This window comes from Diadema antillarum, unplaced genomic scaffold (genome assembly GCF_040938485.1).
Source record: "Diadema antillarum isolate AM-2024a unplaced genomic scaffold, OU_Dant_1.0 scf00000035, whole genome shotgun sequence".
NCBI lineage: Eukaryota > Metazoa > Echinodermata > Echinoidea > Diadematoida > Diadematidae > Diadema > Diadema antillarum.
In genome coordinates this window covers 3,850,388-3,865,330 of record NW_027270924.1, presented here as the reverse complement: position 1 = coordinate 3,865,330, position 14,943 = coordinate 3,850,388, and the positions used below count along the sequence as shown (strand labels likewise).

At 38.8% G+C, this 14,943-nt stretch overlaps 1 protein-coding gene across 1 annotated transcript in view; it reads right to left on the bottom strand.

Moving 5' to 3' along the window:
• Positions 1-14,943, bottom strand: part of LOC139744306 (early estrogen-induced gene 1 protein-like) — a 79,228-nt gene that overhangs the window by 12,140 nt on the left and 52,145 nt on the right. Inside the window, exon 6 of the mRNA XM_071654756.1 lies at positions 1,103-1,287. Coding sequence (XP_071510857.1) covers positions 1,103-1,287 — 185 coding nt within the window. The remainder of the gene's footprint in view (positions 1-1,102; positions 1,288-14,943) is intronic.

Here is a 14,943-nt window from a genome sequence, read left to right as displayed (position 1 = left end):
GTTAACATCCAACATTGACTGACACAAAAAGCCAAGGACAATAATCAATAACTTCCTATTCTCCGGCGGAATAGGGTCACCAGCAGCGCGAGATCAATCCGGTTCCATGCGACTGAGTGACCCCGAGTCTGCAGATGACACAATGGCTGTTGTTGCATAATGACCACCACAGCAAGGGACTGTATTCGTGTCCTCCAAGAAGAAGACACTAAAAAACTGAAGCAGGAGTGTGAGTGTGGAGATCAATGCATGTTGGGGGTCACATCCGCCTACGTCATCTGGTGTTCTACTAGCGCAACTCTGATTTGTTTTCCCTTCTCCCCTGGCAACCAAAGATCAGAAGAATGACCTCCTGCTCCAATACACGCCATTGGACTACAATGCAGGATGGGATAACCTCTCAAAATCACTGTCGAACATGTGACTGGGAATAACTTCAATCAACTTTCAACACAAAACATTTCATCATGCAGAATAACATCCTATTATCATGTGCAAATCATTTTTGATTACTTTGCATATGTGTTTACTTTGAACATTTCAAAAACTAGTAGTCAGTGCTTTGATACTTCACCAATAAATTTGAAACTCAATAATTCCACTCACCTGATTGAAGAATTTTGAACAATACAGAAAAATACAAGTTATTCTTCTTCACACACAGTGATAAAGTTAATAAAAATCATAATTTTTAGAGCATTATGATTATCAGCATAGCTCAAGACAGAAATTAGCTGAGTAAGAGCTGCATACTTTTAAACAGGAAAATAAGTATAATCACAAAACATTTTAATAGAACTTCTCATGAGCAATCCTACAGCAGTTTGGTGTCACGCAATGTGTAATGACTTTGGAAGGGCCTGAAAACTGGCAGCTACAATCCTAGATGTTCTATTGGTCCTGTAACCATTTCAAATTTTGTTGCATATGAAAATTGAAAAAGCAGCAGCCACAACATTTAGCTACCACTATAGATACGACTAAATCAGCCTTCCTGAATCTCTTTCATTCCCCCACGAACCCCCCCCCCCCCCCCCCCCCCAAAAAAAGAAGAAACAACCAACAATATTCTCCAATTGACATTCGTGTTTGTGAGCTGTACCTGAGGTAAGTACGTTGGTTCTATGCTTGGCACCTTTACTCCTCGAGCTTGAGCTGGAGGTACTGCTGCTGCCGGCTATGCTGCCCCCGCGGTTCATCTCTTCCCCGTTCCGGTTGGCCAGACTGCCGAAGAGCAAGGTGTCTGGCTTCACGTCGCCAGGCAGCTGGTGCTGCTTGAAGTCGGGTCTGTCGGGTCATAATGAGAGGGGGATAAAAATAACAATCAGGTCATAATGATGACAATCTAACAAGCTCCCTATGGGGGCTTGATGCTCACCTGAGCTTCAAGATATTAATCAAACTTGAAACAACCACTCTCTCCTCAACTCTGTGGTGTCCCTCTAGGATACATCAGTAAATAACTTGTGACTACCTCTTCTGGGGCTTCATGAAAAATGATTATTCTGGACCCATTAAAGGTACAGCTTAACCTGTATGACTTCTGCATAAACTTTGTGGAGATGTTCACGCAAATTTTAAATCTCGGTTCTCAAGAAGGCTGGCCGTATGCCCCTGTGGGGATGACATAGGTTTCGCATGCATGAAACTTTCCCTAATCTTGCAAGGAGCCAAGACCTGCAAAAGTAAAGTGCATGTGACAGTCTTTTGTTTGTTTGTTTTTTGTATACAGTGCATTGAATGCCAGTGGCAATTTGTGAAAGTTTCATGCCCGAAAAAGGCTGTTGGCTCCAATTCGTAAAAGTTTCATGCCACGAATGTGTCTGATTTTACAGTACATCATTAGCTTTACAACTTATGGATAACAATAGATGTTTGATGTTTATGAAATGATTGGCCTTTGGGTATCCTACTCTTTGCATGGCCTGTCCCCTTGGTCCCCCTGTGGAGGAAGGGGGGAGGGGGTGGGAAGGACAGGGAAAGAGGGCGGAGCCTTTACCATTTCAACACTTTGTATTCCTTACCTCTAGTAATATCATTAGCGAGTTTGGATATAAATCTTGCCAAGGGTCTGAAAAAAAATAGCGATAAACTAAAGGGAACAAGCAGACATAGACAATACATACATTTGTACAACACTGATGGGGCACACATCACATTAATAGAGGAACTGTCTAGAAACAAGGCCAGTGTTCATGATGTAATCCTTCAGCTAACAGAAACTAAAATTCAGCAAATATTCAAAGAGAGAGACATGTGGGCACCTTCAGCAAAGATGCCTCGGAGAAACAATCATTTACGCCCATCTCCTGAATAATAAATATTGGACCCCTGTCTCCCACTGGGATCGAGGAAGGAGCCATTGTTTTGCTCTTTCTGTTTGTAGTTTGTGGGGGTCCTCCCACCTTCCTGGCTTGTTTAAAGGGATAGTATAGTATTGGTTGAGGTGAGAATTCAGTCTTTAACTTTTTGTGAGATATTTAGAAACCACTTTCTGAAATGTTAAGAGACCTACAATTCTAAGAGGAATTCAGAGTTTATTTGATGCAAATTGGTTTTGAAATGGCTGAGATATCCAAAAACAAAGTAAAACAAAGCCATTCTACTACGGTATTATAAAAGTTGGGACCCACCTTTTATTAGGATCTCTTTGTTTTGGATATCTTGACCATTTCAAAACCAATTTTCATCAAATAAATTTTGAATTCCTCTTAAAATCATATGCTCTTTCATATTTCTGAAGCAATTTCTCATTATCTCAAATAATCATCATAAAAAAAATGTTGGATACATCAAACCCCATCTCAACTGAACTGTACCATCCCTTTAAAGGAACAAATGCCTTGCTGATAAAGCAGTATAGCAGCAACAAGCAGCTTAGCAAAAGAGTATCTCCTTGTGCTGGTCCATACAAGACAAAGTCAAAGTATTATTTCAGTTATCTCTTACAGTGCAATTATATGAATGGAAATCCTCCCTCCCTTGTACACACACACACACACACTCACACATACACACACACATACATACACACACACACACACACACTCCTGGAAAAGCTACCAAATGAGCAGTGTTTCAATGAACGGGATTTTGTTTTGTTTTGTTTTGTTTTTTTTAATCTTCACAGATCACTATTTGAAAACTGCTACTACAACTGTGCATGGTATTCTCCCTTCTGGCTAGGAAAGAGTTAACCACCTGTTAGTGGATCAAAAAACCAGAAATAAGTTGAACTCAAATGATGACTACCAGTACCAGCTCTATGCATGCGTGTCTTGGATCAGCCGTAATCAACTCCTACCAAAGTGGGCCTAATTTGAAGGCACCATTACACAGTAAGCAGTCTATCACACCTACGATTTGTACTCAACTATCAAGGATGCCTGCAGTTTATGTTTATTCAGATCATTCTTGTGTAGCCCTCATTTAAAGTACATTCTATCAACACACAAACACACATAGGATATATTATACACCAAAAAGAAATATTAAAGATTCATGATTATGAGCTATGGAAAACAAAATGATTGGTCCATCACACATTTCCATGCCCTCACTTTCACCTTTATAAAAACAATAATACACACATATACTGAAAGAGAAATGTCATATTCTTTTCTAATTCAATGATTGAAGAACCCATGTTGAATCACATTGCTGTGATATCTTCAAAATTTCTGATCTTTCCTTTTCTGCATGCGATATAATTTTACAATGTGTTTACGACACTCCTACATACCACACTCCCCCTAGACTTGAGCTCTGATGCAAATGCTAACCTCCCTTAGGCAAATATGTGAGCTCTTGAGCAAATATGCTCATCACCCACGTTTCAACAAGTTTTTCAACAAGTCGTGTTCCCACTGTTATTGGATGAGGAGGCAACAGCTTCACAACAAAACATAACAAAGAAGATATTTAAAGGCAGGGGATACCTTTTACAGACCTCCCAAAATGCAGCAAAACATTAAATATGAACCTCAGGGGACTTGCTTAGGCCACTGCTTAGAAATTTGGAAGTCAACAGTTATCTAAAATTTGAATAATGCACAAAACTCAACTACTCAGTAGTTCTGTGTGTCAGCCACACTTAAGCCTTTTTGTTGCATTCTTCTGTATTTGTGATCTATAAACACAAATCTAAAAGTACAAGAGCTGATGTAATAACATATAGAGTGTGTGGTAAGAATGTATATAGAAATGTTTGTAAGTGTTGATGAACTTTCTTCACAAAATATACATGATGGACACACATGCAGTACATGGGTCTGCAAAGGTAGCCTAGTAATGTACTGGAATTTACGGTGAGCCCCGAAAACAATTCAATTCAAAATCTAACCGTCAAAAAATGTACTAAATGTTACCTTCCACTTTCAATACTTTATGGGAGTTTCTAAAATGATATTCTCTTCAACATGCCACTGTATTTATACAACTCTTCATTTAAGGCGTGCAAATGGGATTCCCTACCTTTAAAGCATGATTCAGTACTTTGACATGAAATTTTAAGTTTCCAATTATTGCCATTAAAAAGTTTGTAATAAAAGATGTTCTGAGTACACTGGTTTCTGACAAATTATGTAACTTTACAAGGGGGATGGGATAGTCTTGCAGATGCTTATGTACACTATTACCCTCTGTGCACCCAAATGATTTTCTGCCCATAGGTATATGAATGTGTGTGAAATTTGTACAAATTTGTCTCACTGGCATAGAAAAGGTTGAAATGGGAACAAAAAAGGTAGAGATTATACACCCTACAACTCTCAACAGGAACACACGTATACAAAGGATGAATGAATTTCAGAGTACATTGATAATAGGACAAATGTGCACGATGCCTCAGTCACAGAGGTATAAATGCTGAAATACATTTTGGATACCTTCATATGAACTTTGAATTCAATTCCACATCACACATCAAGGTTAAATCTGTCTCAACCAACAGCAAACTTAATAGGGTTAAAGATAAAATGTATGCATGGGTGTGATGTCCCTTGTGTAATCCAGGGGTACTAGGCAAGGTGAAGTTCATTCTCCTTGGTATGATCAGGGTCCTCATCCTTTGGTAAAATGGACTCATGAACTACCCCTCCCTACCTCCCCTTATCCATCACATCCATTAGTCCAATGTGGAACCATGATGTAGCCCATCCCTCTACCCTGCCATCTACCCATCTCATATATTCCACCATCCATCCATCCATCCATTCATCTCTCTATCTCTCCATCCATCCCTCCATCAATCCTCAAGGCACTCAAGTGTCCCTTACACCTCTCTTGCATGTACGGACCACTCCTTCTAGCCAGCCAGTCAATTCTGCCCTTCAGCTGTACTAACAATGTGTCAGAAATGTAGTATCTCCTAGAAGTCACCACCCCCACTCTCCTCCATCCCCCCCCCCCCCAAATATATGCCACTTGGCCTTTTATACATGATTTGCCTTGTCATCACTCAAAAGAAGAAGGTTGGGTCCAAAGTTAGGAAGAAATGACCATAGGTGTCAATTATAACTGTCAATCAAGAGAGAGGAATGTAGCGCTACTGGTGTCAAGTCACCACACCCTCCCAATAAACTACCCATAACTTTCAATTAGTGTCATGATTATGAATTGCACAGGAAACAAGAGTTGGGGTTTGTTTGTTGTTGAGTTCTTTCCTTTCTTTAATTTGTTTTTCAACATGAAACCTCAGCTCTCAAAGTTCAATTCCAACCTTATCAAAATTCCACAGCTTAGAATGTCACAGAAAGGAGTGCTCGAAGATCACCTATTTTACTGAAGACTAACGCTCAATGCCTGGTGTTCCAAGGTTCAGCGGGGGACACAAGGTTACGCGAAGTTCAGACAACACAGCAAAAACATGATAATGCCCCCGTATCTTTTGTCAAGCACCATAGACACTCAAACATATTATTTTGTTATTAAAGAGACTGTCTGATTCAGTAATGTATGCTTTAATAATAACTGGAATGTTGGGATACAATACATCAACCTCTCGACAAGGAAATGCCTACAACATACTGAATCTTAATGATTTTTCAATTTTGTATGCTATTGATAACTGGAATGTAGGGAGTCCATACATCAATCTCTCCATATTAAAAGAAACACCCACAAGAACCAAATTTGAATGATACTTCAAGGATAAACAGATATCACTGCATGACTGATCCTGTAATTGTAAACAAATGCCAACTCTTACAGTTCTTTGTCCATGAGACCATTCATTTGTAAAATGTAAACTCTGGATAATTCACCACAATGAATACTCGATTCCACTTAAAACCTTTATCATGACATCAAAAGATGATTCCGATATCAACTGAGTGTACAAAAAGACAGCAAATATGTGTTGCATTAGCTTGAACAAACACAAACTGCACCTACAAGTCCTGATGTACCTACACTTCCTGAGCATCTATTATGACAATGACCTTTTCAACATGCCCAGTGACGTCTTCACACACGACTGGGGATAAGGTAGACAGTAACCCACATCTCGACTTAATCGTCAACCACACCTAGCAACAATGGTCGGCAAGAAAATTCCCACATAAACAGGAAAAAAGTGCATAAGTAAAATGAAAAAAACACAGGAGGCATAATCGCCTGGCGTCTGGGCAGCGACTCATGACAACCACACAGAGCCGCCTGACATTTGAACCATGACTTTGTTTTGTGTTCAACATTGACCTTTGATTCACCTGAAAGACTTTATTAACTCAGACACAGACTGGTCGCTGGTTTTCATTTGGCACATATCGTTTCAACTCAATCTCCCTGAACATTTGCATTAATCCCAAACTGTAACCTAAGCAAGTCCAGGCACATGTTGATCAACTTGTTTATTTCATGTCACTCTGCTGGAAAATATTGGAAAGTCCTTGCCTGTTATAAGCTCAGGATGTGTTGTGCTGAATATAAGACCCCATTTACAGTGCGAGGCTCGGCCGTGGCCGAGCCGCGGCCGTGCCCAGCCCCGCTTCAGTGTAAACGCGCAAAATGCCAAATGCGAGGCCCAAATTGGCCTCGCATTTGGCCTCGCTCTCTGGAGGTGGTCTCGGCCGCGGCTCGGCCGCGGCCGAGCCCGGCCTTTTCTTGGTGTAAACGCAAACTGGGCCAAATGCGCGGCCAATTGCGCGGCCAATTTGAGTCTGGCTTCCAAACCCTCTGCCTGTATCTTTCGCTATTCAGGATATTAACCTCCTCAACGTCGAAAACTAGTATAGTTTAAGGTGGTTTTGCCCTGCAAAGGATTCTTTCCTTCGGCAAAGGCCTTTGCCCGAACGGCGACTTCGTCGCCACGGAATTCATTTGGCAAAGGGTCTGAAAACCAGACAATACCAAATTGCATTTGTTTACAAGCAGAGCGCCACTACGACAAAATATTGAAAGGTTTGAAACAAAAGCGCGGCCGAGCCCAGCAGTGTAAACGGACAAAATTGCGGGGCTCGGCCGCGCAATTGAGGCCGGGCTGTAAACGGGGTCCGTTTTGCTAGCTCTCATCTGAAAGGTTGTTGACCTCATTCACGACTCTGAGCGGTTTGCTCGAAGAGCGACAATTTGCCGCCAGCTGCAGTGGCACTTTTATTGAGAATTTGCACTCTTTGTATTGGACACATGGATCACTAATGCCAGCAAATAAGGCACTGAAATAAGGTCAGGAAAATTAGGGACATGAAAAGGCTCATTTGTTGTCAACAAAAGATCTTATCATATCATACGTAGTTGCGACAGTTGCCTGTATCTGATTAAAAAAATTATGACATTCTATATACAAAGCCCACTAAAATGATTGTCATTTTGTCAGAAGATGAATGTCAAATATTGGAATAATGCTACAATCCAATTCATGATTGCAGTGATGATCCTTGCACAATCCCCTTTTATTTGCAATAAAAAAGCACAAGTTCCCTGCCCATTAGTAAAGGAAAAAGAAAGACAATCACTACTACGCTGTATGTGACACTAGGTTACAGATCGTTATTCCGAAGGTTCGTTATTCCGAAGGCTCTTCAGCCCGAAGATTCGTTATTCCGAAGGTTTGTTATTCCGAATTTTATTTTCGGATTAACAAATCTTCGGAATAACGAACCTTCGGAATAATGCCACAAATGTTCGGATTAACGAACCCTTTTTCACTTTCGGATTAACAAACCTCTAGGTATAGGGAATTTGGGTGTTTCGGATTAACGAACATCCGGAATAACGAACCTTCGGTATAGCAAACCTTCGGAATAACGAACAGCACCCGTGACACTAACACCCGAATGAAAGTACTTCAAATCAGGTGGAGACATCACAGATATAGCAACAATGTAAGCCGAATACTTCTTCACCTTAAATTTCAGAAAAATATCTCCAGACTGAAAATCTGCCCAGCTATACCAACAACAAAGCTGAGGATACATGCTATTGTCTTTGACAAAGTCCCTAGACTGGATGTTAGGAGCTTCATATCTGGAGGTGACTTCCCCTGACAAAAGTTCTCTTGGAACTGCTCATCATGTCGGGCCTAAACAATTTCTTGGCAAGTAGACATCCTTGGACCATGTTGTGGTTGACTTTTCTGGTGGTTACTCCCTAATCAAGATGACCCCATAGGCCAATTCATATACACACTAAAATGCTATTTAAAATATAAAACCATTTTTGTAACGCGATGCAACAACCAATAATTCTTGTGTGTGACTGGAGATGAATTTATGTATTTAGTCATCTATATTTATCAAAATGGTAAAAAAAAATCTCATAATGGTATAGGCCTAATGTTTAGAGCAGTAAATTCAAAAATATTTGAGTTATCACATTTGATGCATATGTGTAGTTCAGTTGTATCACAAAACATCCTACCATACAAAAAAAAAATGCATAAAAGGCTAAAATAGGAAATATCACTATTTTTCTCCATAAACCATAACTGTAGATAGTATATTTTAGAAACAATTTTATTTGAACTATCATTCACATTTTGTATACCTAACAATACTTAATTTGATTGTACTGATTAACATTCTTACATTGGTTGTTTCTATCCCTAACTCACATAACTACTTTGAAGCACTAAAGCTGGGTTTTTGTTTCATCTGCAAATGGTCAATAATGTCTTTAAAACTGCTTTCACTGAAAAAAAAAAAATCTTGGTAAGAGACATCTTCCAGACACCAACCCTTAAAAGGACTATGATAGCAATTTCCTTTTCTTGTGGTCACTGTCTAATGAAGATAACCCAAGTGGTGATTCCACCTGTTCCCATCATTATGTCATTGTCATCTCTAGAGACAAAATAAACACCAGCCATCCAATTGGAAAAAATGTCAGTAGTTATAGCTCATGGCTTTACCACACCACTTCCTGTCACACCCACACAGAAGTAAACAGACGTTAAAGGCATTGCTCCACAATACAGCACATCTCATTAAAAAAAAAAAAAAAAATGGCAGCAAAAATTGTCTGAAAACTTGCACTATTAGCTCCAATGACAACATAGATTATGAAGTTTCTGGGAGTACTGCACATGATACTTCTAATAGCATGATGTTTTTATCCTATTGAGAATGGTCCTGTTGTTTCTAGCCTCAAATCAACAAAGTGCAACAAGGTTTCAAAGATTGAGCCACCGTAATGTCACACAGTATTCAACTCTGAGATCATCTCCACAGCCAAACGGCATCATGGTGCTTCTCCCCCTCCCCACAAGACCTCACCGATATATTTGCTTTCTTTTTCCACTTGTGTTGACATGATTGTCAACATGATCAATAACAGAACACTGCGATGGAAAAACCAGCTACGTCCACTTATAACACTTGTACCCACCTCGTCTTGAACTCTGCACTGGTATGAAACATAACATATAATGTAGCATACACGATTAACAGATCCGGTATTTGTTCTAATCATTTTCATATCTATATATTTTCACTCATTTCTTGATATTCACATGAAACAGATATAAATCTCACTCTCTATGCCATATAATATACATGACACAGGCCTATATACAATATATGTTATGTATGCACAGATGCATCACATAAATGTTGTTTGGAGAGGTGATTGTTTCAAAACCATAACACACATATACTCAGTATGCCTAGCTTCAAACATTACTCAACCTTGACTTGGCAGAATGGCAAGAGAGACTGGCAAACATTCCATCACGAAAAACTGAAAGTCGTATAAAGCTCCCTTGGCCTAAACCTTCAGGGTCAAAACGACTTGGCAGGTCGAAAAATAATTACACAAAAACTTCAATCCAGTGATCATATTGCACAGACGTGCCATATGGTACTCCAATATTCTCCTATATTTCCTTATCTCTTCATGTCATCCTTTGGGCCTCTTACATCATTATACTCCATGTGTAAATCAAAAGGACTGAATTGCGATAAAAGGTGCACGATCTCCTATAAAACCTGGGATGTGATAACATGCTGTTCTCTAGTACGAAGCACGTAAACTTGGTTTTTATCTGTTATTAAATTTTACAAAAAAAAATGCCAGCTCAGGACTGTCTAAAGGAGCAGTCAAGAAAATCCTGATGGATCTTAGCCGTGATTTACGTCTTGTTTCCATCTTGTTTTTTAACAGTTTCTGCAGACATCACGTAGCTGCAATCATAATTCCTTTCCTCTCTTTGCACAGATATACGTCGTCTTCGTCAGTGTGTGTCTGTCTGTCTGTCTATTTTCTTCTTTCTAGCCTCTTTGCTTCAACAGAAAACTGAAGTATTGCTTCGCTGCATCTGGAGCTGAATGAGTCTTTATGGCATGATTTCACCTCACATAACCAGTAGCCAGTCAACAACATTTAGCCCCCCCCCCTCCCAAAAAAAAGCCAAGCTAAACATGACATTTGTCCAAGAAATCTTCACCGCATCGCGCAGAGGGGGTTTGCTGTGTTGATGGACGATAGGAGCATAATAGGATGAAAAGAATAAAGAATGATGATGATTTTGGGTTGACTCCCATCAAACATGAGCCTTGTGTGTTTGACATACTTTCGTTCTGTTGCCCCCACCCCCTCATATTTTTTATCATTTTTTTTCTTTTTACAGGAATGTGCCTGATTGATAAAAGACATAACATGCAAGTCTCCATATGTTGAATTCTTTACTGGCCAACAGCCAAGATAATCCGTTTGTTTAAACTCACACTGAATGTCATCAGCATGGACGCTGGAGTTCTTATTCCTTTGCAGAGGTAATGAAAGCAATGATGACTATTAAAATGCTAGTGCAAACACATTCACATAGACTCTTCCTCCTGCCATTTGGCAAGTTATTGGAGGCAAAATGATAATTCTATGATTTCTTTTTGTTCATCATTTGCAATATTTTGTTTGTATTCTACCATTGCTCTCGATTTCTTCACAAGTGAAGTCGGTACATGTCGTTGCGGAGAGGAAAGTGTGAACATTCTTCACCTTGTAAGATGCCCCAAATGTCCAACTACACTTTGACAATTGCAACAAGTCTGATGAAAATTAGAGTTTGGAATGGCACTATAAACCTAAATACATCCACCATTGTAAATGTGGGACAAAGTTGCTGAAATGGTTTAATCTAAAATGTAGTTCAAACTCTGTATGGTCTGAATAGAAGCTACCGAGTCTGAGGTTTTAACCAAATTCAAGAGAACTGATACTAAATGCTGCATTTCTTGCCTTTTTTCCCCAAGTTTGAGAGTAAAGGACGTCCATGAATGCAACAAGCTATTAAGGGCCTAAAATATTTCATGCCAATTGAACCCTTGGTTCTTTCATTCATGGTTGAGGGCTGACAGATTAGCCCAGTCAGGTTCACGTCTGGGCCACCGAAGACCATTTTCTTTAGAAATCAGCTGGCTTGTCATGGGACCCAGGCAAAGTTAAAAAAACAACAACAATAGGAACTGGGCCACCGACAGTTCAAGGAACTTTGGCTCACAAGCAGGAATTTGAGCTGAAAAATTACATTTTGCTTTAACGATTGAAAACAAAAAGGAAGAAAAGGTGAGGTAAACTATGCAGACAACACCAACAACAAATCCTCGTTGCCACTTGGCAACTGTAATCCAGATAATATCCTCTCTGCTCTAGAATGACAGCACGTCTGTCAAGGTGGGTTGCTAATGGCTGCTCTCAAGGCTAACAAAGGATATACTGGTATATAATACATAAATCAAGAATGGGAGAGAAAGAAACTCAAAAGAATACACATCTTTTTGTGCTACTAAAAATTTGGGGCCAAATAAAGTGCAGAAGGTTATTTTTTTTCTATACTGACCTACCTATCACATATATTTTCATTCTGCTTTTACTTGCAGAATAACAATGTATGTTATCTAGGATTGCACAGGAGCTATGGTATGATGACGTGATCAAGCATAAAGTATCGCATAGATTGTACCCCATGTGTAGCCCATTTTTATCTTAGCCTTGGAAGAAGTGAAAGCACATAACTTGTTGGGTCTTTTATAGATGAATTCGAACTATAAAGAGCTAGACACTTATTTCTCCAATCGTTGACTAGGGTAAGAAAAACTCCAAACTCCTAATGCTAGCACTGCTCAAAGACAGTGGCACACTGAGTGTCAAACAAACTTTCTACAAATGACACAAAAATTCAGTCATGGAACCATGCACTGATTGCTATAACACTGCAGTCAGATAAAGCAAATTTTAAAGAATGGGATGGAAATAACTGCCAGCATTGGTTACATCTGTTAAAATTTACCAACACATAATTGACTGAACAGTAAAGTACTGTAATTATTACAAAACACACTTTTATTGTTGGTTGTTTAGATTGCCTGATAGGCTATTTGTGTTGGTTCATTGTTTTCTTTTGATTTTCTGGCATGTGTAGAAGTATTCCATTGGAAATAACTAAAATCTTTCATTTCTGGTTGAATAATGAATGGCTGTCAAACAAGTCATCAATTAAAAAATTGCACCAATAGAATCTATTGTTCCCTGTGTACTGTAACATATAAATTATAATATCATTAAACCCCTATAAACATTTTTGTCACATTAAATATAGTACAAAAACAGACAATACTACTTCTTTTTGTTCTTCTACTTCCTCTTCACACCTTTTCTCGTCTTTCTTCTCCTCTTTCCTCTTGTTAACATTTACCATCATTTTCATTTTTAGTGTCATCTTCTTGCTTTTTTACACAGTAGCATCAAACATGCTATAATTAATCATGTGACATTATGCTTGAATACGTGATGTAATTTAATAGACATTATGCTAAAAAGACATGGCATCCCCCATTGTTATTGACACCAGTTGATAGGATCAGCATTATCATTGTTATCATCACTAGGCTCAACACACGATGGGACCAGATATAATCTTAACCTGATTGTATCTCCCAGTTAGATATTGTGTAACTGGCCCATGGAGTAGTCTCAGTACAAGGCAGCCTTGTTATTACTTTTATAAGGTTCCTTTATAGTCATCCTGCCAGATTTCTGAGGATAAGAAAATCTAACAGCTCTCCAACTCAATAATTCAGAGTGTGCATTCATAACAGCATTCATAGAATTCCTGACCCTTTGTACAAATGTGACACAACAACAATAAAAAAAAAAATAATGAAATATTTTGCAGGATTTCATCTATTATGGGCCATATCATACATCAGTATCTGGTCAAATGATCTGTCCTGCAAGAAAAGATCAAAGTGTATTCATGAGGTAATTCACCTGTCACTTCTAGTAATCTTCTCAACTTCTGCATATAGCTATTTCCATGTTCCCTTGTGAGGTATTTTAATATTTGCAATGAAAACCTCTCTTACCCTTGCAGTTCACACAAATTTTTCAGTTCTATCAAATTCCCAAGTTCTGCCAATTCCACTCAGTCCACAAAGTTCGTGACCTGTTGTCTGTGTGCTATCCTGTTGTTCCATTTTTGACTCGGTCAACAGACCTTTTGTCCAGGATTTGTATAATAAGGATATTTATCAAAGTCTGCTCATTTTTTTCCTGCTTCAAAAAAAGATTGCATCCATTCATGAAAAATGGGGGGGGGGGGGCAAGACTCAAGAGTCAGAATAGGGTAATACAAGGGTCATGGCTTGAAAAATGACTATAGATTTATTTTCATGAAGTAATGAAATAGGTCATAGTTGAGGAGAAGGTAGTGGTAATATCATCACACACATCCTCTCATCAACGTGGGCAACTTCTATTGACCAATTTCTATTTTCCGATGACTTGGGACAAATAAATGTATGGTATTGATATGCTGAAGAAATGTACGATGATTTACTTTCAGCTTGATAGGATCTGAAGTAGCTAGATTACTGACACAAAGTCACGATGCCCATACTATCTATAACCACTCAATATAGGAGTTTTAGCAAGAGTAGCTTTTGGAGAGATCAAGTAAATTCTATGTAACTACATGCCCATTTGAGAGAATACTGTATGGAAATTATACTACATTTTATGATGTCACCCGCATGGAATAATATAAGGAAAATATAAAGAGAAATCCGCAAAATTCTATATTTTGAAAAAAGTACACATTCACTCGACTTGTTGCTGACGTATGTTGAGGGTGACTGTATTCTCCCTACCTTCTGAAAGTGGAAAGTCAAGTGTTTGTTTATTATGTAAGAAAAGTGAAAATATGTCAAATTTTCTTTATATTTTCTTTATATCATTTTCCACATGTGACATCAGAAGCTGTAGTAGTCTTCTCATCCAGCCATGGTGGCGCTGGAACTTCACAAACTCAGAACTTTGAACGGATTGCCCAATTTTCGTCAGACTTTCACTGATGTCTTCTACTGATAACTGTATTTTCTCAATCCACATGAAGAAGAACTCATCCTTTAATCGTAACATCATACTGGGAAGGAAGACAAGCAGCAACACTGTACTCACAGCTTATATCAACTGAGCACAAATATGTTGAACAAACTGATATCAATACAT